The following is a 25,916-nucleotide window of genomic DNA, read 5'->3' on the forward strand; positions in this document are numbered from 1 at the left end:
AAGTTTTAGATTTGTTCCATTTCAAAGAAATTTCTGACTTCTATCTTAATTTTATTGTTTACTCCAAAGTCATTGAGGGGCATGTTGTTTAATTTCCATGTAATTGTAAGGTTTTGAAATAATTTTCTTAGGATTAATTTTTGTTTTTATTGTGCTGTGGTCTGAGATGATACTTGGTATGATTTTGTTTTTTAAAAAAATTGCTGAGGATTGTTTTATGCTGATTGTGTGGTTGATTTTAGAGTATGTGCCATAAGCAGATGAAATAAAAAATATTTTGTTGTTTTTGGGTGGAGCATTCTGTAGATGTGGGATTTTTATTTCTTTATTTTTAATTTTTGTGGGTACAGAGTAGGTTTATACATTTATGGGGTACATGAGATATTTTAATAAGAACATCATGAAGAATGAAATATCTGTCCCCTCAAGCATTTACTTAAGTTGGAAAAAATCCAATTAAACTCTGTTTAATTAAAAATTAAAAATTAATTTAAAAACTAATTAAAATAAAAAATCCAATTAAACTCTGTTTAATTAAAAACTCTAAGTTATTTAAAAATGTACAGTTAAGTTATATTTGACCATAGTCACTCTGCTGTCCTATCAAATAATAGGTCTTATTTATTTATGTATTCTTTTATTTATCTATTTATTTGTCTATTTATCTTATTTATCTATTTATTTATTTATTTTTCTATTTATTCTTTCTATTTTTGTTATATCCACTAACCATCCTACCTCTCTTCCAGCTCTCCACTGTACTTCCCAGTATATTCTTCCCAGAGTAGAAGAAGTAAACCTTCTACTCTCTGTGTCCGTGAGTTTAATTGTTTTGATTATTAGATTCCACAAATAAGTGGAAACATGATATTTGTTTTTTTGTGCCTGGCTTATTTGACTTAACATAATGATCCCCAGTTTCATCCATGCTGTTGCAAATGACCAGATCTTATTCTTTTAATGGCTGAATAGTACTCCATTGTGTATATGCACCACATTTTCTTCATTCATTCATCTGTTGATGGACACTTAGGTTACTTCCAAATCCTAGCTATTGTAAACAGTGCTGCAACAAACATAGCAGTGCAGACATTTTTTTGAAAATAGTGATTTTTTTCTCTATTGAATATATTATTTGCGGTGGAATTGCTGGATCATATGGTAGCACAATTTTTAGTTTTGTGAGGATTCTCCAAACTGTTCTACATAGTGGTGTAATAATTTACATTCCCAACAACATGGTACAAGGGTTCCTTTTTCTCCATATTCGTATCACCATTTGTTATTGCCTATCTTTTTGATATAAGCCGTTTTCACTAAGGGGAGATGATATTTCATTGTAGTTTTGGTTTGCGTTTCTCTCATGATCAATGATGTTGAACACCTTTTCTTATGCCTGTTTGCCTTTTGTATGTCTTCTTTTGAGAAATGTCTGTTCAAATTTCCTGCCCATTTTTATTAGATTGTTAAATTTTTTTCTATAGAGTTGTTTGAGCTCTTTATATAGTGTGGTTATTAATCCCTTGTCAGATGGATAGTTTCCACATATTTTCTCCCACTCTGTGGGTTGTCTCTTCACTTTGTTGTTATTCTCCTCTGCTGTGCAGGAGCTCTTCAATTTGATGTGATCACATTTGTCTATTTTTGCTTTTGTTGCCTGGGCTTGCAGGGTATTGCTTAAGAAATCTTTCCCTAGACCAATATTCTAGAGATTTTTGCTAATGTTTTCATGTAGCACTTTCATAGTTTGAATTCTTAGATTTAAGTCTTTAATCCATTTTGATTCAATTTTTGTACATTGTGATAATGGAGGTCTACTTTCATTTTTCTGCATATGGATATCCAATTTTCCCAGCACCATTTATTGAAGAGACTGTCTTTTCCCCAGTGTATGTTCTTGGCACCTTTGTCAAAAACAAGTTCATTACAGGTGTGTGGATTTGATTCTCGGTTCTGTGTTATGTTTCATTGTCCTATATGTCTGTTTTTATGCCAGTGCCATAATGTTTTGCCTACTATATAGCTCTATAGTGTAATGTAAAATGTGGTAATGTGATACCACTTGTTTTGTTCTTTTTGTTCAGGATAGCTTTGGCCATTCAAGGTCTTTTGTGGTTCCATACAAATTTTAGAATTGTATTTTCTATTTCTTGCGAAGAATGTCATTGGTATGTTGGTAGGGATTGCATTGAATCTGTAGACTGCTTTGGGTAGTATGAACATTTTAACAATATTGATTTTTTCAATCTCTGAACATAAAATATTTTCTTTTTTTATAAACTTCTCAATTTCTTTTATCAGTGTTTCATAGTTTTTATTATAGAGATCTTTTACATTTTTGGTTAATTCTTGTATATTTAATTTTATTTGTGGCTATTGTAAATGAAATTATACTTCTTATGTCTACTGCAGATTGTTCACTGTTGGTGTATAGAAACGCTACTGATTTTTTGTATGTTGGTTTAGTATCCTGCAACTTTTCTGAATTTGTTCATCAGTTCTAATAGTGTTCTTGTGAAGTCCAGAACACTTTTGAATTTTTTATTTTTCAAATATAAAATTTAATCATTTGCAAACAAGGATAATTTTAATTCTTCTATTTCAGTTTGAAAGCCTTTTATCTCTTTCTCTTGTCTAATTGCTCTAGCTAAGACTTTCAGTACTATGCCAGATAATAGTAAACTAACAGTAAAAGTGGGCATCTTTGTTGTGGTCCAGGTCTTAGAGGAAAGAATTTCCATTTTTCCCCATTTAATATGATACTAGCTGTGGGTTTGTATTATATGGATTTTGCTATGTTGAGGTATGTTCCTTCTATACCTATGTTTTTAGGGTTTTTATCATGAATGGATGCAGAATTTTATCAAATGCTTTTGCAGCATCAATTGAAATGTTCACATAGTTTTAATCCTGCATTCTGTTGATATAATGTGTCACATTGTTTGCTTTGTGTATGTTGAACCACACTTGAGTCTTAGCGATAGATCTCACTTGGTAGTAATGAATGATTTTCTAATGTATTGTTGAATTCGGTTTTCTAGCATTTTGTTGAGAAAGTTTGCATCAATATTTATGAGAGATATTGGACCATAGTCTTCTTTTTTTTGACGTATCTTTGTCTAGTTTTGGTATCCGCTCAATACTGAAGCCTCTTAGGTTAAGTTTTGAAGTATTCCATCCTCCTCTATTTTTCAGAATAGTTTGATTAGGATTGGTCCTAGTTCTTAAAATATTTGATAGAATTCAGCAGTAAATCCATCAATTTTCAGACTTTTTTTTTTATTTTACTGGGAGATACTTTATTATGCCTTCAATCTTGTTACTTGTTATTGGACTGTTCAGATTTTTTATTTCTTTCTTGTCCAATCCTGAAAGGTTTTATGTACCTTAGAAGGTTTTATGTAACCAGGAAGAAGTTGAATCTCTGAATAGACCAATAACAGGTTCTGAAATTGAGGCAATCATTAATAACTTACCAACCAAAAAAAGGTCAGGACCAGATGAATTCATAGCCGAATTCCACCAAAGGTACAAGGAGGAACTGGTACCATTCCTTCTGAAACTATTCCAATCAATAGAAAAACAGGGAATCCTCCTTAACTCATTTTATGAGGCCAGCATCATCCTGATACCAAAGCCTGGCAGAGACATAACCACAACAGAGAATTTTAGATCAATATCCCTGATGAACATTGATGCAAAAATCCTCAATAAAATATAGGCAAACCAAATCCAGCAGCACATCAAAAAGCTTATCCACCATGATCAAGTGGGCTTCATCCCTGGGATGCAAGACTGGTTCAACATATGCAAATCAATAAACGTAATCCAGCATATAAACAGAACCAAAGACAAAAATCATATGATTATCTCCATAGATGCAGAAAAGGCGTTTGACAAAATTCAACAACCTTCATGCTAAAAACTCTCAATAAATTAGGTATTGATGGGACGTATCTCAAAATAGTAAGAGCTATCTATGACAAACCCACAGCCAATATCATACTGAATGGACAAAAAGTGGAAGCATTCCCTTTGACAACTGGCACAAGACAGGGATGCTCTCTCTCACCACTCCTATTCAACATACTGTTGGAAGTTCTGGCCAAGGCAATCAGGCAGGAGAAGGAAATAAAATGTATTCAATTAGGAAAAGAGGAAGTCAAATTGTCCCTGTTTGCAGATGACATGATTGTCTATCTAGAAAACCACATCATCTCAGCCCAAAATCTCCTTAAGCTGATTAGCAACGTCAGCAAAGTCTCAGGATACAAAATCAATGTACAAACATCACAAGCATTCTTGTACACCAATCACAGACAAACAGAGAGCCAAATCATGAGTGAATTCCCATTCACAATTGCTTCAAAGAGAATAAAATACCTAGGAATCCAACTTACAAGGGATGTGAAGGACCTCTTCAAGGAGAACTACAAACCACTGCTCAATGAAATAAAAGAGGATACAAACAAATGGAAGAACATTCCATGCTGACAGGTAGGATGAATCAATATCATGAAAATGGCCATACTGCCCAAGGTAATTTATAGATTCAATGCCATCCCCATGAAGCTACCAATGACTTTCTTCACAGCATTGGAAAAACTACTTTAAAGTTCATATAGAACCAAAAAAGGGCCCACATTGCCAAGATCTTTTATATGTTTTTAAATTTCGGTTTCATTTATTTCTTCTCTGTTTCTTATTATTTTATTGTTTTTATCGATTTTGGGCTTGGTTTGCCCCACTTTTCTAGTTCTTTAATATTCATTGTTAAGTTTTATTATTTGAAGTTGTTTCTTTTTTGATGTATTTTCTTATGTTTATAAACTCCCTCTTTGTACCAATTTTGCTATTTTTTATAGGTTTTGGTATGTTGTGTTTTTACTATCAGTTCTTTCAAGGAATTTTTTTATTTATTTCTAAATTTCTTTATTTACCTGCTGGTCATTGAGGATCATATTGTTTAATTTCCACGAATTGGTAGAGTTTCCACAATTCTGCTTTTTATTATTTTCTACTTTTATTCCATTGTGGTCAGAGAAGATGCTTGACATAATTTCAATTTTTTTAATGTTTTATGAAGTATTTTGTGACCTAACATACGGTCTATCCTTGAGAATACTCTATTTGCTGAAGAAAAAAAATGTGTATTCTTCAGCTGTTAGATAAAATGCTTTAAATATTTATTATATCAATTTTATCTACAGTGAAAATTAATTCTGACATTTTTTGTTGATATTCTGCCTGGAATATCTGTCCAAAGTTAAAAGTGGAGTGTTAAAATCTCCAGGTATTATTGTATTGGGGCCCATCTCTCTTTTTAGGTGTAATAATATTTTCTTCATACGTCTGGGTGCTCCAGTGTTGGATGCATATATACTCAAAATTGTTATATCCTCTTGCTGAATACACCCCTTAATCATTACATAGTGGCCTTCGTTGTCTGTTCTTATACTTTGTGTCTTGAAATCTATTTTTTCTGATATAAGTATTGTAACTTTTGTGATATTTTGGTTTCTATTGGCATGGAATATCTTTTTTATTCCTTTATTTTCGGTCTCTTTATGTCTTTACAGATGAAGTGTGTTTCTTGGTGGCTATAGATTAATGGGTCTTTTTTTCATCCATTGAGCCAGTCTGTGTCTTTTAATTGAAGGGTTTAGTCCATTGACATTCAATGTTATTATTGATGAGTAATGACTTACTCCTGTCACCTTATTGTTGTCTGGTTGCTTTGTGGGCTACTCTTCTTTCTTTTCTTTCAGTTTTTCTCTAGTAAAGGTCATTTTTTTCCTAGTGATATGATTTAGTTTCTTGCGTTTTATTTTTTATGTGTCCATTGTATGTTTTTTGGTTTGAGGCTACCATGAAACTTGCAAATACTCTCTTATAACCGTGTTTTAACCTTATAACAACTTAAAACTATTTGCATAAGCAAACGAGCAAAAAGATATCTAATAAAATAATCAGCCTTAATTTTGTTCCCCCACTTTTTAACATTTTGTTGTTTCTATTTGCTGAGACCAGCTCGGCTGGGGAGACCCTAACCCAGTGGCTCTAGAGGAATTAAAGACACACACACAAAAATATAGTGGTGTGCAGTGGGAAATCAGGAGTCTCACAGCCTTCAGAGCTGAGAGCCTCAAAGGGAGATTTACCCACGTATTTATTAACAGCAAGCCAGGGATAAGCATTGTTTCTATAGATTATAGATTAACTAAAAGTATTCCTTATGGGAAACAAATGGATGGGCGGAAATAAAGGGATGGATTTGGCTAGTTATCTGCAGCAGGAGCATGTCATTAAGGCACAGATCACTCATGCTATTGTTTGTGGTTTAAGAACGCCCTTAAGCAGTTTTCTGCCCTAGGTGGGCCAGGTGTTCCTTGCCTTCATTCTGGTAAACCCACAACCTTCCAGTGTGGGCGTCATGGCCACCATGAACATGTCACAGTGCTGCAGAGATTTGTTTGTGGCCAGTTTGGGGGCCAGTTTATGGCCAGATTTTTGGGGGCCTGTTCCTAACTCTATTTATATCTTATTGTACTGACTATGACTTAAAAAGTTGTTGTAGTTATTATTTTTTATTTTTTCATCAGTCTTTTTAGTTAGGGTAAGAGTAGTTTACACACTACAGTAACAGTGTTACAATATTCTGTGTTTTTCTCTGTACGTACTATTACCAGTAAGGTTTCATCTTTTGGGTCATTATTTTTTGCTCATTAACGTCCTTTTCTTTTTGATTGAAGTACCCCCTTTAGCATGTTTTGTAGGATAGATCTGGTATTGATAAAATCTTCTGCTTTTGTTTGTCTGTGAAGGTCTTTATTTCCCCTTCATGTTTGAGGAATATTTTCTCCAGATATACTATTCTAGGGTAGTTTTTTTTTTTTTTTCAGCTCTTTATTTATTTAATGAGATGGAGTCTTGCTCTGTCACCCAGGCTGGGGTGCAGTGGTGTGATCTCAGCTCACTGCAACCTCTGCTTCCTGGGTTTAAGTGATTCTCATGTCTCAGCCTCCCTAGTAGCTGGGATTGCAGGTGCCTGCCACCATGTCTAGTTAATTTTTTTTTCTTTTTTTTCAGTGGAGACGGGGTTTTGCCATGTTGACCAGGCTGGTCTTGAACTCCTGACCTCAGGTGGTCTGCCTGCCTCAGCCTCCCAAAGTGCTGGAATTACAGGCCTGAGTCACCACACCCAGCCTCCTTCAGCACTTTAAATATGTCATTCTACTCTCCTAGTCTGTAAGGTTTCCACTGAAAAGGCTGTTGCCAACCTTATTGGAGCTCCATTGTATGTTATTTGTTTCTTTTCTCTTGTTGCTTTTAGGATCCTTTCTTTATACTAGATATTTGGGAGTGTGATTATTAAATGCCTTGAGGTAGTCTTGTTTGGGTTATATCTGCTTGGTGTTCTAAAACCTCCTTGGACTTGGACATTGATATCTTTCTCTAGGTTTATGTATTTCTCTTTTACTATATATTTGAATTAACTTTCTACCCCTATGTCTTTCTCTACCTACTTTTTAAGGTGAATAAGCTTTAAATTTGCCTTTTTGAGGTGATTTTCTATATCTTGTTTGTGCTTTATTGTTTTTCTATTCTTTTTTCTTTTATCTCTGACTGTGTATTCTCAAATAACCTGTTTTTTTAGCTCACTAATTCTTTCTTCTGCCTGATTCAATCTGCTATTAAATAACTCTCATATATTCTTCAGTATGTTAATTGCACCATTCAGCTCCAGAAATTCTGCTTGACTCTTTTTGATTATTTCAATCTTTTTCAATGTAACAGATATAATTCTGAATCCCTTCTCTCTGTTACCTTGAATTTCTTTGGGTTTCCTCAAAACAGCTATTTTGAATTCTCTTTCTGAATGGTCGCATATCTCTGTTTCCCCAGGATTAGATTTTTTTGTTCCTTATTTAGTTTATTTGGTGAGGTCGTGTTTTCCTGAATGGTGTTGATGTTTCTAGATGTTTTTCAGTGCCTGAGTATTGAAGATTTAGGTACTTTTTGTAGGCTTTATTGTCTGGGCTTATTTGTGGCTGTCTTCCTTGGGAAGGCTTTTTTGATATTTAAAATGATTTCTGTTTTGTGATCTAAACTGTGTCTGCTTTAGGGGGTACCCCAAGACCAGTAACACTGTGTTTCTTGCAGACCCATAAAGATACTCTTTTGATGGTCTTGGACAAATTCTGTGAGAATTCTCTGGATTATTAGGGAGAGACTCTTGTTCTCTTACTTTTTCCTAAACAAATGAAGTCTTTTTTTCTGTGATGAGCCACCTAAAGGTGGGGGTAGAGTGACACAAGCATTCCTTTGGTGATCACCACTATGAGTGTGCTGGGTCAGAAATGAAGCCAGTACGGTGCTGGGTCTTTACCTAGGCCTCCTCTAACCACTCCCTGGCTACTGCCTATGTTCACTTAAGTTGCTAGGGCTCTACAATCAGCAAAAGGCAATGCCAGCCAGGATTATGTTTTTCCTTTCGCGGTGACAAGGTCCACCAGGCCCTAGGTGGTTCCAGAAGTGCAATCAGGGAGTCAGTGACTAGAGTCAAAAACCTTAGAATTCTATCTGGTATCCTATTGTACTGTGGCTAAGCTGGCACTTGAACCACAAAAGGCAGTTCTTCCCACTCTTTCCTCTACTTTGCAAAATCAGAAGAGCCTCACCAAGTAGCCACTACCACCCCAGTCAATGAGGACTACTTCCAGACTACCACTGATGTTCCCTTAATGCCCAACATTTCTTAAGTCAACTTGGGTGACTGCTGCCTTGTCCAGGGCTCATACTTCAGCATAGTGAGTAGCCCTCTAGCCCAGGGTAGGTCCAGAAATGCCATCCAAATGTCAAGTTCTGGAATGGGGGAATGTAAGTTTTCACTTGGTGTTCTACCCCCCGTGACAGTGTTGGTACCTGAGGCCAGCAAGACACAAAGTCTCACCAAGATCAATGTTTTAGTACCTGGTTATTGCTGATGGTTATTCAGGGTCCAAAGGCTCTTCAGTTAGTAGGTGATGAATGCTTCTAGGATAGGGGCATTCCCTTCAAGGCAGCAGGTTTATTTATTGCCCACAGTGTGACTAGCAATGTCATCTGGGAGCTAGGGCCTGGTATGGGGTCCTCATTACTCTCACCAGCGCCCTGTGGCTGTGTCTTGCTAGATGCAAGATAAAGTTCTCCCCACTCTTCCCTCTTCTCTCTTCAGGCATAAGGAGGTGGTCAATTTTGGAGTGGAAAAAGGGGTCTCTTTTGAAGCCCTGAGCTGTAAAGCTGGAGTTAGAGGAGGGGTAATGCCAGTACTCCCTTGTCTGCCCGGTGTCTCAGTATGTCATGTGTTGTCCCCATTCCACTGTGTCTGGGCCAATTTTAGTCCTAGGACTTGCCTAATACACGCAGTAGTCCTTACAGCCTAGAGTACCTTTCAAGTTTACTTAGTGACCAAGCACACTTTGGCCCTCAGTGGTCAGTATTGCAGGCACTTGTGTTCAGATAGCTTGGATTGGTGATTCTCCTTTTGCTGGGACTGATTTAAATGCTCTCTCTGTGGGCAGGCATCAGCTGAGTTTGGTCTGGCTTTTCTTTCTGCTCTAAGAGAGCACCACTGAGTTCAGTGCCTCACAATTTCCAGGTTCTTCTTCTCCCACTGCCCAGAGATGCTTCCCCAACAGGTCACCACTTCTGGGGGTGAGGAAGGTGTGGCGTCCACAATTGAGCACTGTTTTCTTTTTTTCTATCTCTTCAGTGCCTCTTTCAGCAATATAACGTTAAAACCAGGTACTATGAGTGCTCACCTGATTTTTTGTTCTTTTGAAGGTTCTTTTCTTTCTTTTTCTTTCTTTTTTTCTGCATAGATAGTTGTTAACTTGGTGTCTTTGTTGGGGAAAAATTGGAGTTTTCTATTTCTCTATCCTGCTCTTCATCCTGTAGATGTCTATTGGTTGCATTTGGTCAAATGTCACTTTCAGGTCCCAAATATATTTGCTTGTTTCCTGCCTCAATGATCTAATACTGTCAGTGGGGTGTTGAAGTCTCCCACTATCATTTTTGGACATTTAAGTTTATTCCTAGGTATCTGAGAACTTCCATTCTGAATATGAGTTCTCCTATGTTGGATGCATGCATATTTAAGAAAGTTAGGTCTTCTTGTCAAATTAACCCTTATATCATTATGTAATGCTCTTCTTTCTTGTTTTTGTTGGTTTATCACCTGCTTTGTCTGAAATTATAATAACAACCTATGTCTTTTTCTGTTTTCACTTGTTTGGTAGATTGATCTCCATTTTTTTAGTTTAAGCCTATGTGTGACATTGCATGTGAGATGTGAGATGAGTCTTATGAAGAAAGCATAACTGGGTCTTGCTTCTCTATACAATTTACCACTCTGTGCATTTTAATTTATTTAATTTTATTTAGCCCATTTACATTCAAGTTTAGTATTGATATGTGCAGATTTGATCCTGTCATTGTATTTTTAGCCAGTTTCTATGCAGACTAGATTGTGTGGTTGCTTCATGGTGTCAATGTTTTACATACATAATTGTGTTTTTGTAGTGTCAGGTAATGATCTTTTCATACATAGAACTCCTTTAAAGGCCTTTTATAGGGCAGTTTTGCTGGTAACAAATTCCCTGAGCACTTTCTGGTCTGAAAAGACTCTGATCTCTTCTTCACTTATGAAGCTTAGTTTGGCTGGATATAAAATTCTTGGTTGTAATTTTTTTTGTTGTTATTAATGCTGAATATAGATCCCCAACATTTTCTGGCTTGTAAGATTTCTGCTGAAAAGTCCACTGTTAGCTTGATGGGTTTTCTTTTCTAGGTAATCTGACCCTTCTCTCTAGCTGCCTTTAACATTTTTTTCTTTCATTTCCACTTTGGTGAATCTGATGACTATTTGTCTTGGGGATGTTCTTCTTGTGTAGTATTTCACTGGGGCAATCTGCATTTTTCTAAATTTAAATGTTGGCCTTTTTAGTGAGGATAGAAATATTTCCATGGATGATATTCTCAAATATGTTTTCCAAGTTGCTTGATTTCTCTCCCTGTTTTTCAGGAATGCCAATTTTCATAGATTTGGTCTCTTTACATAATTCCATATTTCTCAGAAGTTTTGCTCATTCTTGTTTGTTGTTTTTATTTACTTTTGCCTAAGTTATTTCAGAAAACCTGTCTTGGAAATCTCAGATTCTTTCTTCAGATTGGTTGATTCTGCTGTTAGGACTTGGGTTGTGTTCTGAAATTCTTGAAGTGAGTTTTTCAGTTCTATCAGTTCCATTTTATTCTTTTCTTTTTAAAAAATTGGGAATTGAACAATGAGAACTCATGGACACAGGAAGGGGAACATCACACTCCGGGGACTGTTGTGGGGTGGGGGAAAGGGGGAGGGACAGCATTAGGAGATGTACCTAATGCTAAATGACTAGTTAATGGGTGCAGCAAACCAATATGGCACATGGATACATATGTAACAAACCTGCACATTGTGCACATGTACCCTAAAACCTAAAGTATAATAATAAAAAAAAGAAAGAAAAAGATTAAAGAAAAAGGAAAAAAAAAGAATCATATTATCAGCAAACATTGACAGCGTTAGTTTCTTTTTACTGGTATGGATGCCCTTTATTTCTTTTGGTTTTCTGATTTTTCTGGCCAGGAGTTCCAGTTTCCAGTACTATGTTGAAGAGGAGTGGTGAGAGTAGGCATCCTTGTTTTGTTCCAGTTCTCAGAGGGAAGTCTTTCAACTTTTCCTCATTCAGTATTATGTTGGCTGTGGGTTTGTCATAGATGGCTATTATTACCTTGAAGTATGTTCCTTGTAAGCCGATTTTGATGAGAGTTTTAATCATAAAAGGAAGCTGGACTTTGTCAAATCCTTTTTCTGCATCTGTTGAGATGTTCATGTGATTTTTGTTTTTAATTCTGTTTATGTGGTGTATCACATTTATTGACTAGTGTACATTAAACCATCCCTGCATCCTTGGTATGAAACCCACTTGATCATGGTTGATTATCTTTTTTATTTGTTGTTGGATTTAGTTAGCTAGTATTTTGTTAAGGATTTTAGCATCTATGTTTATCAGGGATAGTGGTCTGTAGTTTTCTTTTTTCATTATGTCCTTTCTTGGTTTTGGTATTAGGGAGATGCTAGTTTCATAGAATGATTTCACTGGGGTTCCCTCTTTCTCTATATTGTGGAATACTGTCAGGAGGATTGGTACCAATTATTCTTTAAATGTCTGGTAGAATTCTACTGTGAATCTGTCTGGTCCTGGACTTTTTTTGTTGATAATTTTTAAATTGCCATTTCAATCTTGCATCTAGTTAGTGGTCTGTTCAGGGTATCTAATTCTTCCTGATTTAAGCTAGGAGAGTTGTATCTTTCCAGGAATTTATCTATCTCTTTTAGGTTTTCTATTTATATATGCATAAAGGTGTTCATAGTAGCCTTGAATGATATTTTGGATTTCTGGGATGTCAGTTGTATTATCTCCCATTTTATTTCTTATTGAGCTTATTTGGATTTTCTTTCTTCATTTCTTGGATATTCTTGCTAATAGTCTATCAATTTTATTTTTCAAAAAACCCAGCTTTTTGTTTCTTTTTTTGTGTATTGTGTTTTTTGTTTGTTTGTTTGTTTTAATTTTATTTAGTTCTGATCTTATCTTGGTTACTTTTTTCTTCTGCTGGGTTTGGATTTGGTTTGTTCTTGTTTCTGTAGTTCCTTGAGGTCTGGCCTTAGATTTTCTGTTTGTGCTCTCTCAGACTTTTTGATGTAAGCCTGTAGGACTATAAACTTTCCTCTTAGCACCACCTTTGCCATATCCCAGAGGTTTTGATAGGTTGTGTCACTATTGTAGTTAATTTAGAAGAATTTTCTAATTTCCATCTTAATTTTATTCTTGACCCAATGCTCATTCAGGAACAGGTTATTTAATTTCCATGTATTTGCATGGTTTTGAAGGTTCCTTTTGGAGTTGATTTCTGGATTTATTTTACTGTGATCTTAGAGAATGCTTGATAAAATTTCAATTTTCTTAAATTTATTGAGGCTCATTTTGTGGCTTATTATATGGTCTATCTTGGAGAAAGTTCCACGCGTTGTTTAATAGAATATGTATTCTGTGGTTGTTGGATGAAATGTTCTGTATATATTTGTTAATTCCATTTGTTCCAAGACGTAGTTTAAATCCATTGTTTCTTTGTTGACTTACTCTCTTGATGACCTGTCTAGTGCTGTCAGTAGAGTATTAAAGTCCCCCACTATTATTGGGTTGTTGTCTACCTCATTCCTTATGTCTATTAGTAATTGTTTTATAAATTTGGGATCTCCAGTGTTATTTGCATATATGTTTAGAATTGTGATATTTTCCTGTTTGATGAGGGCTTTTATCATTTTATAATGTTCCTCTTTGTCTTTTTTAACTGCTTTTGCTTTAAAATTTGTTTTGTATGATATAAGAATAGCTACTCCTGCTTGCTTTTGGCAGTAGATAGTTGGTTAGTGAATTCTTATCCATTCTGCAATTCTGTACCTTTTAAGTGGAGCATTTAAGCTATTTACATTCAATGTTAGTACTGAGATATGAGGTACCATTCTATTCATCAGGCTATTTGTTGCCTCTATACCTTGGTTTTTTGTTTGTTTGTTTGTTTGTTTGTTTTGGTTTTTAAAATTGTATTTTTGTTTTATAGGTCCTGTTAAATTTATACTTTAAAAAAGTTATGTTTTGATGTGTTCCCAGGATTTGCTTCAATATTTACAGCTGTTTTTAGCAGTTCTTGTAGTGCTGGCTTGGTGGTGGCAAATTCTCTCAGCATTTGTTTGTCTGAAAAAGTCTGTATCTGTCCTTCATTTACGAATCTTATTTTCACATGATACAAAATTATTGGCTGATAATTGTTTTGCTTTAGGAGGCTGAAGATAGGGCCCTAATCCTTTTTAGCTAGTAGGGTTTCTGCTGAGAAATATACTGTTAATCTGATAGCTTTTCCTTTATAGGTTACCTGGTGCTTTTGTCTCACAGTTCTTAAGATTCTTACCTTCTTCTTAACTTTAGATAACCTGATGACAGTGTGTCTAGTTGATGATCTTTTGGTGATGAATTTCCCAGGTGTTCTTTGTGCTTCTTGTATTTGGATGTCTAGGTCTCTAGCAAGGCTGGGGAAGTTTTCCTCAATTATTCCTCCAAATAAGCTTTTCAAACTTTTAGATTTCTCTTCTTCCTCAGAAACGCCAATTACTCTTAGATTTAGTCATTTCACATAATCCCAGACATCTTAGAGGCTTTGTTCATATTTTCTTATATATTTTTTATCTTTGTTGGATTGGGTTAATTCAAAGACCTTTTCTTGGCGCTCTGAATTTCTTTTTTCTACTTGTTTGATTCTATTGCTGAGACTTTCCAGAGCATTTTGCATTTTTATAAGTGCAATAACTGATTTTATATAACTGATTTTATAATAACTGATGATATTTTGACACTAGTATGTGGTTTTGGAAACTCCTAGGGAGACTGTCTGATGTAGTTTTCCAAGTTGAACACTATGAGGGACTCAATGGGATAAACGTCCTCTTTTTTGAGGCCTGTCTTAAGGAGGCATCTGTGGTGTAGTGGATAGTGCTGGGCCTCAGAGTCAGACAGTCTTGGGCTGAAATTCAGCATATCACTTGCTGCTGTATATTCACAGAAAAATTATTAAACCTTTGTGAACTTTAGTTTCTTCTTTTGTTAAATAAAGATTGTAAAGGATGCCTACCACCTGGGAATATCATGAGTATTAAATAAGACAATGTATGGAAGTAAAAAAGCACACAAGCAATAATCACTAAATATTAGTTTTTCATCCACCTTCTCTTTCACTGCACTACTCCTTAGAAAAGAGGTCTTAAGGAAGGTAATTTGCTCCCACTAGAAACCACAAGGAAGAAAGGCTTTGTAGAAGATAGCCATGTGACTGCACAGCTGCCCTCAGTGGGGATCCATTTTATCCTGACAGGCAGCATGTGAACCCCTAACACTCATGTGTACACAATTTCTGAGGACTTAAAATTAAGCCTAACTGCTGGGTACATAGAAACTTGCCAATCACACTGTGAGTATAAAATGCAGTAGCATCATATCAGCCCAGAAATATGCAAGTGCTTTTGGTCCCTAATGAAAAGGTTATTAACAATCACCTAAGAAACTTGTCTGACAGTTTGATGACTTGTTTGCTGCTTTGATCCATCTATTCACAGAGATCTGGTTCCCCATGTCCTTCTGGGGTATAGAGTAGGGGCTCACTGCACTTTGACACAGGCACACACTGAAATCAACTCCAAAACAGACAAGGGTTGCCTAAATGCTAACCCTTCCTATGCCTTTATTATCATCCATAAATCAGAGGATTCCGTTTCCCCCACTGTACCACCATTCATAATTTTATCAAGTGAGAATGCAAGGCCCAGTTAGGATTTAAAAAATGCTTTTTATCAAACAGAGGCATGATAAATACACAAGCCCTGGCCTCTTACCTCCTGGTAATTCCAGTCACTTCTCCCCCATTCTGTAGTAGTTCCCTCAATAAATCCTTCTACAGCGTGTGATAGTTATTTCCCAATATATCTTTTCCTATACACACCCCTAAGGCTTAGTGGTTTCCTCCGTCCTTTCTCCTTTGGTTTGAGTGATACCTCCTAAGTCGTCCTCCTCTAAGTTCTGCCTAGATGTTTTCTCTCCCTCTTTTCTCTAGGCTACATAGGGTGTAGAGAGACTAAAAAGAAGAGAACTGAATAGGACTCAAGTTCTGTCTCTTTCTTTTGCTCTGAATTGAGCAATTAAGTGGTGAGTGTGTGTGTGTGTGTGAGAGAGAGAGATTGGTTATGGAATCAGCCCTGAACGTTTTTAAGAAAGTAAATTAGTAAACCAATAGCAGTCTACTCAGAGATCAGAGATCAGTAATCATAGAATATTTTTTAAAACAGCTTTATTGAGGAATATTCTACATATTATAAAATTCATTCATAATTTCATGTATACAAGTCAATGATTTTTGTTAACTTTATTGAGTGGGGCAGACATCACCATAACTAAATCTTAGAACATCTTTATCCTTTAAATAAGATCCATCATGCCTATTAACATTTAATTGTTTTTCTCACGCCCATTCCAAGGCAACCATTAATCTACATTTTGTCTTGATTAGCATGCTTTTTATGGACATTTTATACAGATGGAATCATACAATATGTGGTCTCTTGTATCTGGCTTATTTTACTTGACATGATTTAAGGTTCATCTACAATGTATCATGTGTCAGAAGTTCAATATTTTTTATTAATGAATAGTATTCTATTATATGTATATACCACAACTTTTTATCTATTCATCAGTTGATGGACATTTGGGTTGTTTCCACTTTTTGGATATAAATAATGTTTCTATATTTGTATACAAGTATTGTGTGTACATATGTTTTTAATTATATTGAGTATATATCTAGGAGTGATATTACTGGATCATACTCTAGCTTTAGCTTTTAGAGAAACTGCCAGACTGTTTTCAAAAGTGGCTATACCATTTTGTAATTCTACCAGCAATATATGAGACTTGTCATTTCTCCACATCCTTGCCAACATGTGTTGTTGTCAAGATTATAGAATATTAAAGATGGAAGGAGATTTGATTTTCCTGCCTCTTAAATTATAGTAAAGTATAGCATTCAAAATTAAATAGTGTCTCTTTAGGTGGTCTCTTTAACCTGGTAAGATTATCAACATAAATACAGACCCTGAAATGGCAAGGCAGTACTCCTAACAGGTCTAGCTAGAATATGCTTGTATTTTAAGACATTACAATGAAAATGAAAACACACACACACACTTAAATTCCTAAAGATTTTGCAGACCTCAGAAGACGTGCACAGTTCCCTTAGGACCATGGAACCCTGTTTGATAAGTATTAGTTTAGAACACAACAGTTTCTAGTAGATCCTTATCTCAGAGGAGAATATAAATGGCATAAACAATTTTAGAAAAAGAAAGAGAGCTTGAACTATAACCCAGATCTCCTGTGTGACAAGTCAGTGAATCCCATCACTACTGATGCCATGTCCAATGATCAGAAACACATTTTTTGCTGTGCTCACTGAGAAAAGACACACGAGCAAAATGATTCACCAGGTTCTCTGAAAGTAGAGGAATAAACAAGGTTTTTGGATATATTTCTGTTTATTGGCCAATATGAAATGTTTGCAGAGCATCATAAACAAACATAGCCCTGCCAGTATGTACACATGCATATGGCTCGAGAGTTAACAAAATCTCTATAAATAACCCATTTATGAGAAAAAAATAATTAAAATGTACCAATATTCAATGTAAAACACTGAAGACCTAGCTAGTAAGGTGGGGTTCGTAGAGAGGAGTGGGACAGGAGGGATTATGATCTCAGTGTGACAGGGCTGTATGTTGTAGAGGGGTACGCTGTAGTGCTGAATCCTTTCCTAGCCTGGATCTGAGAATCTTGGATGAAAAAGTTATTTTCCCAGACTCCCTCCTGTCAAAATCCAAGTCAAGGTATATGGAGAGAAAAACAGTAATCCAAAAAAAAAAAAAAAAAAAAATTCATTCTCAGGAAATACCTCCCCTTCCTTACAAACAAAAACTACATTTTTTCTTTTTGCTAGTTAATTTAGAGACAACTTAACTACTGTTTAGGCTCAATGTATGTTGAAAATATTTCTATCAAGTGTACGTTGTTCTTCCACTGACCAAGAACCCCTCTGTAGAAAGACACATAAAAGCACAGTGCTCAAAGAAATATGCCTCAGCATTGAAAAGTAAAACCGTAAAAAGAACCCTCCTGAAGCAAATACTCAACCATGATATTTGCCATGGCCAAACAGAAATTATAAAGACAAATATCCTTCACTTCACCTTTACCCGAAATACCTTAAAATGCAAAGCAAATTGCCACCTCCAGTTGCTGAACCTCAAAAAGTTGGAATTAAGGTGATTCTGGTATGGCTTGGGCTGTCCACATAACATTCATGCCATGAGCAAGCACACTGAAGAAGGCTTACTCTGTCACTTTATCATATTTTTGTTATTATTATTATTATTATTACTGTGTTACAATCATTATCTTTCCTCTAGAGCAGCAGTGTTAAATGCGGGCTTGAACCACAGCCAGCCACATGGCAACCTTTGAACACCTGCAGCCTGCTCAAGCCGAATCATCCCCTGTCTGGATATTATTTCTTCTACCAGAAGGTATACACATGATCAGTGAAAGCCAGTGAGATAAGAATAACCTGTTGCAGAAAAACAAAAACAAAAACAAACAGGAAACCTAAAGGCCAAGGCCTGAAACAGTGGTTACCACGTATTTGCTAATACCTATGTGGGGCCAGGCTGCTTGCTTGGTACAGGCTTGTATTTCAATTGCTTTTAATCCTCAGTCCAGTACAATGGGACCTTTTTGCTTTTTCCCAAGTGCTTTTAGTAATCTGATCAATTGGTTGCCCCAGGGGCCCTTAATCAGTGTTTGTAGATGGACAAACCCAAAAGATGTATTTAATAAAATTCTAAAAGCAAAAATCTTGCTGTAGACAGCACTCCTTTGCCAGAGCTAGAACCTGGTGATGAAGTGCACATTCTGCCTAATGTACTTAATAAACCACTTAATACTTGTGGGACAGGAACTAGCTGTACAAGTTTCAGACAGATTCTCAGATAATAAAGAATACAACCTCCAAGGAACTTGTTTTTCTCTGAGCATGAGATGTATAGGTGGGAGCTAAAGGCAAAAAGACAATTGAGAAAGAATCAAAGGGGAACAGTGGTGAGAGAGCTGGGATTGAATTGACATTTCAATATAAAGAGTCATACTCAGATGTCCCTAAATGGATTGAGGGCTGTCTTTGAGGGACTGCTGGGGGGTAGTTTGGGGAACCCAGGCCCCAGCAGGAAGATTACTTTGGCTCAGAAAGGTTCCAAAATGGCAAACTTCAGCCCTTCTCCCTGCTGAGGGTGGTGAGCACCTCAAATACACGGTGAGGCCCCAGGGATCTAGAGGGAAAGTGTTTGCCCTGCCTCATGCTGCAACGCAGCAAGCAGTCTGAGACATGAACTTGGGAATTATGGCACCAGGCCTCCCCCAAGATAGATATTAATATGTGTGTGTGTGTGTGTGTGTGTCTATGTATATGTGTGTGTGTGTGTGTGTGTGTGTGTGTTGAGGAGGGAGGCAGTGTGGAGGAGCTAAAAGGGGAGAAGGGTTTGATTTTGTCCCTAAAGTGCTAGGCAGATGTGCCAACACAATTTTGAGAGGCTTACCTGACCAAAAATGCAGCCATGAAAACCCTACCCCATTCACTGTCCTCTCTCCTCTTCTCTATAATCAAGTTGAGCTAGGAACATGTCTGGTAGTCCCATGAATGTGGAATCTGGCTCCCCAGACTACAACAGGGAAGCAAGAAGTGCTCCAGATCAGTCCTGGTGAAATGGAGAATCAATCCTCTGGTGGGATGGGATAGGATATGCCCCAACTGTAGAGTATTAGCTCTTGTGGACACCATATTTCAGGCCCCCTGCTGCTGTTGTGGTATAGGAACAGAGTCCAGAGAGAACCACTGGGCAAGCCTGCCGGGAGCCCAAGAGACCTAGGGAGAGAGCAAATCAAGTTAGAAACATGTGGGGAAATCTCACTAGCACCCTTCTTTCTCTACCCCTCCAAATATCATAGGTTAAGCCAATGGTTGAGGATGTAATAGCAGAAATACATTACCTAGACAGGGATATGACAATTCTACCTTATTCTACATTAGTGAAACCATTTATCCTGAAGATGGATTTAGTTCTAAGCTCCACATACTTTAGAGGAACCTAAAGTGGTATTCTCCAGAGAGGCGGTGTTGTCTTCAAGCCTCTGCAGGGCTATCTTAAAGCAGAGGAAACTGATGAGGTCTGTCTGGCACAAGGAACAGAGCCAGGATGGATTTGCAGGTACTATAGGGAAAGCTCTTTCTTACATTGAGCTCAAACCCACCAGTCACAATTGTGTATATTGTAATATACATTGAGAAGTAGTCAGCCCTCTGCCACCTCAAGTATGTGAGCAAGGACTACACAAACTCTTAGTGGGGATATTATAAAATGCACCCAAGCCTTGGAAGAAGAACTGGACTAGACAACCTTGAAGGTACCTAAGTTGATTGATTTGATATCATCAGTTATAACTTTCAAATTTGATATCAGTTATGACTTTCAAATATACATTTGTTCACGTTTTCTTAGGTTGGATGCAGGGAGCGGGGAAGTCATTGGGATAACTGAAAACGTATTAACTGAAGAAATACAGAATTGGGCACTGCAAGATATTTGGATAGTTGAAAACTGGGAATCTACCTACTCTCCTACCTCATGCTACATAAGCCTTTGAGAAAGTAACATTGGCTATCAAACGGTTGCAATGGTGGAGTTGGACCAACTCTAAAATGTAGTCCCCAAATCTGGGTTCCTGCCCAGTTCTAGCCCACTAATTTGCCCTGTGACTTTGAGAAGCTAACTTTCCCTCTCGGTGTCTCAGTTCCTGCCTCTGTAAAATGTAAAATGAAGGGATATACACACAAGGTTTGTATAGCTATTAGGAAATGGAGGTTGATTTGAAATGTAGGGTTTCCAGATGACAAGGCTTGTATATTTTTTTCTACCATGCTATGCTGCTTGTACACATAAAGGGAGATACCTGAATATGACCATTAGATAGTGGGGCCCTGAGAGAGCTCACAAAAGACCAAAATGGAGAGACTGGTATCATGACAACCTTGCCAGTTCCCTGACAATTGTAGACCCAGAAGTGTGATATCTGTCTGGCTTAAAAGTTTAGCATCACCACTGTTGCCCCTCCATCCACAAGCGTTCCTAGCTTGCTGCTGTTCCTCCACTCCTAGTGAACAATAATATTCAAGAAGAGAATTCCTTGAGGCTAGTCCTTAATTTCTGTTTTGCTTTTTTGTTTTTTTTCTGATCCACCTTTCCAGCTCACCTCATTAGAGTTAAGGGCTGGGAACTTCAAAGGGCACATTGAGCTCCAGCCTGTCTCCAGTGCTTTCGACTGTGTTTCCCCCCAAGGTCTCAGCTCCAGTATAGGAGGCAGAGCTGGAAAACTTTTGCAGGTCCAGCTCTGTGCATTCGATGGGGCTGTGGACCCAATGGGAGTGGCTCTCTGAGGCGCAGGAGGCCATGGTAAAGGACTCCTGTGTGGGGAAGCCACTAGTCGAGCTGCAGTCGTCCTCGAGGATAGGGTTAAGTGGCTGGGTCTGAAAGATGCTCTCACTCACTTGGGACTCAGGACTGGTCTCCTTGCTGGGTGGCACGGGGAAGAGAGATTCCTCCTTTGCTGTTTTATCATCCTCAAACTGCAGCAAACCTCCTGCAACTCGAAGCAGAAAACCACTGGATTACCCAAAAGCAGGGGCTCTTCTCAGCTGGGCACTGGGTACTGAGCACAAGATAGGTAAAGGTCTGGGAGCTGATTTTTTCCTTCCTCTCCCTGGGGTCTAGAGCACCTAGCACCAGGCTGAGGTGACACAGTTGAGAAACATACTTACATTCTGGTATCAGATTGAGGCTACCTGGTACTGGATCAGGGAAAATAATCAATTTCTCTAGAGAAAAAGAAACCTTTGTGGGAAACAGGATTTTGATGCCATCTCCCTTGCCATAATCTTCATGGCCTGGTCTTATGTCTATGTACATTAAGTTACATGGCAAACTCTGCAGATGGAATTAAGGTTATGGATCTCAAAATAGGGAGAGAATCTTGGATTACTCTATGGGTCCAATGTAATCCTGTGTCCCTAAAAGCAGAAGAGGAAGGCAGAGGAGACAGAGAGTATCAGAGAGATGTGGCATGAGAAGAACTCAATTCACCATTGCTACTTTTGAAAATACAAGGGGGGCATGAGCCAAAGAATATAAGTGGCCCTAGAGGCTAGGAATGGCCTTCAGCTTATAGCCAGCAAGGAAATGGGACCTAAGTCCTTTAACTGCATAGACCTGAGTTCTGCCACGTTTATGCATGATCAAGCAAACAGATTATCTTCCAGAGACTCCAGAAAGAAACACAGTCCTGCCAATATCTTAATTTTGGCATTGTGAGACTCTAAGCAGAGACCAAATTGAGCCTGCTGAACTTCTGAGCTATGGAAACTGTGCGATAATAAGCTACTAAATGTGTGGTAATTTGTTATGGCCATGATAGAAAAGTAATATCCCCTTTATGCATGGATCTGATTCAACATCAGGTCACAAACTGAGAACCTATGGGATTTGTGTTTGGCCTCTTTGCTTTGGTTGTGATTTCACTCTTTATTCAAATTCATTGACTATGTTTAACACAATTTCATTAAGAAACTCAGATTTCTGAATTCTCTTGAAAATGTAGAAGATCTTGCAACATTAAATATTTCCATATGGTTACAAAGAGCTGGAGCTATGTAGTGGGATTCTCCTTTAGCTAAGGGATATGCTCTGTAGTTTGCCATAGTTGCACTTTTCTCTCTTGCAACCTTACACTGGATCTAAATCTCACATACATCTCATCCCAGTATGTGTGTAAGTCAGTGACTCCTGAAAAACAGTTTTCCAAAGTGAGAAAACGTCTAGCCTTCCTACCCCTTATAAAAACAGTGAGGAAACTGCCTGCCCTCATATTCCAAGCAGGTTACCACATTATTATCTTCAGGATAGAAGGAGAGCAGAAAAGGGTTACCCATCTCTCTTCTTCTAAGGCAGCTCTCGGATATTCTCTCATTTTCATCTTCTGGACCCTGGAGTCCAAATGCTTCATTGCTCATGTTTCATGTCCGTGCACCCAGGGCCTAAGCAACAGCTCTTATGTGGGACATTGGCCTCCAAACTCAGAGACAGGAAGGTCTACCTTGAGTCACAGTGTCCCAGGAGCTAGCAAGAAGTAGACTTTGAGAAAAATTATAAAGGAACAACAGTGTTCCCTGTGTATCCTGCAGCCCATGAAATGCTATATTCATCTCCAATTAAGCCAGGGCACAACCAAACATACCTCTTGGGCTTTTCAAGATCGTCTGCTAGGCCCCAGAGCCAAACTGACCCAAGGCAAATTTACATTAGCAGGGTCTTCCCACACAAATACTGCTGCTTTGCACACAGTATCCAGTGGGCTGAAAAGGAGTCCTGAGCACTCTTTTATCTAGTAAACTTTATTCTCCCCCTTATAAATCAACTTCATTGTCTTATCTGAGTTCCTGTTTCAGTGTCCCTGCCTAACTCTCAGTTCCCTTAATGGCAATGAAGCTGCACTGAACCTTGGTATTCTTGGCTGCAGTTCTAACTCTTTGCCTGGTCCTGACCAGCCACATTCCCACCTCCCTCATCTTTGTCCTCAGTGAGCTGGATTTTCTGTCCCACATTCTTGTCTAGTAGCTGAAGTTGTGCTTAATAGAGATCACAGTGTTACTGTGACTTTAAATATGACTTTCCATCTGGAATTTTGCATGGCCATCTGATATGGACTGGGCCAGACCTCTTGGACATCAGCATTATCTGAGGGAAAAAGTCTAGGTTTGCCAACTACTCTGGACACAGAGCTTTCAGTTGTCCCCATTTGTGAAGTTATTATCCTGATAGCAGTGGCCTTAGACCTCAACCACTTTTATTACAGTCATATCTCAGATATAGCCGAGCCTTCCTCAATTCATGACGTGCTCTAGAATTTATACCTACTAGTATAGATATAAAGAATTGGAAAAGAACCCAGAAATCAACAAATTCAATCCTATCTCTTATCTTAAAGATTAGGAAGAAAAAGGTCTGAAGAGGCTAGATGACTTGTCTAAGGTTACATGGTGATTTAGAGGTAGATGTAGAACCTAGGTCTCCCGATTCCTTTCCTGAGGGATTTCCCACCATACCACGTTCCTTTAAAAACCCTTGAAACGTAATGAACCAGGTCTTCTAAACTCTCAGGGTTGGCTTCAGTACTCTCTTAAGTCCCATGCTTTCTATTGCAGCCCCAGATAGTTCCCCAGGCCAACAGGAGACTATTCATGGGGTTTTCAAGCATGGTAGAAAAGACCCATTGTCTCTCAACCCCAAAACATTCCTCTCTTCTGCCAATAAGAACCTTGTTCCTGATTCATGTGAAACATGAAACAGCCACCCTTACCACGCTGGCAATGTCTGTTGAAGAACTGCTTGCAGTAGAGGAAGAAGAGCCCCAGGAAGGCCAGGGTAAACACCACTAGCAGGCTGCTCACCAGTGCAACAAGTGTGGCCTCCTGAGGGGGCACTGTGGGTGCATCTGCCTCCACTAAGCTCAACTGGAAGGCACCTGTGAGACAAAAAAATGAGGGAGGTCAGTTAGCGTGGGCAGTAAACAGTCACCCTGACCCTGGACCTGGACTTCCTCAGGCTGTCACCCTTCTCCCTAGGGCCTTCCCCAATTAGGGTGGCTATGCTGGTTTTACTTCTAGAGCAGGCAAAATTATAAAGAACAAGACAAAATAATTTGTATATACTGCTGGTATGTACAAATTAGTACAATTAATCAAAGATGCACATATCCTAAGATCTTTCTATGCCACATCTAATTATACAATCCAGGTGAATGGAAACAAGCTAAAACATTCATCAGTAGAGCACAAGATAAACAAATCATGATATAATCCTAAAATCTTACATTATTATACGGCACTTAAAGGCCTTTATGGATCAATATAAATAATGTAGAGGGGAAAAAGAAAGTTGGAGAAACAGAACATATAGCTTGATATCATTTCTATAAAACATTATACAATACATAATAATAGCATATATTGGTTATGAATATGCACATATATCACAAAAGAACCCAAGTATTCAAATATTAGTGGAGAGTATGGCAAAGGCATAGTGCTCACCAATTATCCACATACTCCCACGTATTTCCCTTATACCCTTGCAGTAAGGCCATCAGAGTACTTCTGGCCAATGAACTGTGAGTTGAAATAACATGTGTCACTTCCAGACTGAGGCAGTTAAGAACCAGTATGTCTCCTCCATCTCTTCCCCTGTATCATTGACCTGGAAGACATATGGTCTAGAATGCACAGTGAAATGATGTAGGAAGGCCTTTGCATAGTAAAAAAAAATAAATTTTTATTGTATAAAGTCACTAAGATTTTGCAGTTTGTTTGTTACTGTAGCATAGCCTACCAACAGAATACATACAATTTCAGGATAGTGGTTGTATCTGAGGAGGTAGGGAGGTAATAGGACTGTGAGAGAATCTAGAAGAGAATTCCATTATATCTGTGGAATCTTCATTCTTTTAAAAAATCTGAAGCAAATATGCAAAATGCTATGATTTATTAACTTTGGGTAGATGCTGGGTGATTGCATTTTAATTTTATATTTTTCTGCATTTAAAAATATTTCTACATGTTTGAAAATTTTCATGATTTAAAAAATATATCAATAATTTTAAAATAGTAAGTAAGTAAATAGAAGGTAGACAAAAAAGATAGACGATCAGATAAATGGATAGTGGTATAGGCATAGATTGGACCCTAGTTCTTCACTCAGCCTCTTACAAGTCCTCAGCCCCAGGGGATCCTATATACTTTGTATAATAATAATATCTCATAGGTTTACAAATATTATAATTTGTGAAGTGCTTCCTAATATCCATTTTATCATTAGACCTAGACACCCACCACACAAGGTATGAAGAAAAATGATTATCATGACTCACCCTTTTTTCAGAAGTGGGAAATGAGGTTCAATGAGATTGAATGATTTGCATAGAGTTACAAAGATAATATGTTGTAAAACCAGAATTCTAATCTGATTCCCTTGCCACTCTACTCTACATGAAAAGGTATGAGGGGATATGGGAAGTCTT

At 37.6% G+C, this 25,916-nt stretch overlaps 1 protein-coding gene across 6 annotated transcripts in view; it reads right to left on the reverse strand.

Moving 5' to 3' along the window:
• Positions 1-15,961: 15,961 nt before the first annotated feature.
• The window catches only part of EDA2R (ectodysplasin A2 receptor), a 45,487-nt gene continuing 35,532 nt past the window's right edge, over positions 15,962-25,916 (reverse strand). The window contains exons 3-5 of one of the 6 annotated variants that reach the window (XM_055268270.2): positions 24,292-24,365; positions 21,337-21,428; positions 15,962-19,656 (exon numbers count right to left, since the gene is read on the reverse strand). In XM_055268270.2, coding sequence (XP_055124245.1) covers positions 19,576-19,656; positions 21,337-21,428; positions 24,292-24,365 — 247 coding nt within the window. In that variant the 3' untranslated portion in view covers positions 15,962-19,575. Of the gene's footprint in view, positions 19,657-21,045; positions 21,435-21,606; positions 21,664-24,200; positions 24,366-25,916 lie in introns of those variants that run through there. The other 5 variants (XM_055268269.2, XM_055268268.2, XM_055268265.2 and 2 more) reach the window with 5 other exon arrangements.

This window comes from Symphalangus syndactylus, chromosome X (assembly GCF_028878055.3).
Source record: "Symphalangus syndactylus isolate Jambi chromosome X, NHGRI_mSymSyn1-v2.1_pri, whole genome shotgun sequence".
In the NCBI taxonomy this organism is placed as follows: domain Eukaryota; kingdom Metazoa; phylum Chordata; class Mammalia; order Primates; family Hylobatidae; genus Symphalangus; species Symphalangus syndactylus.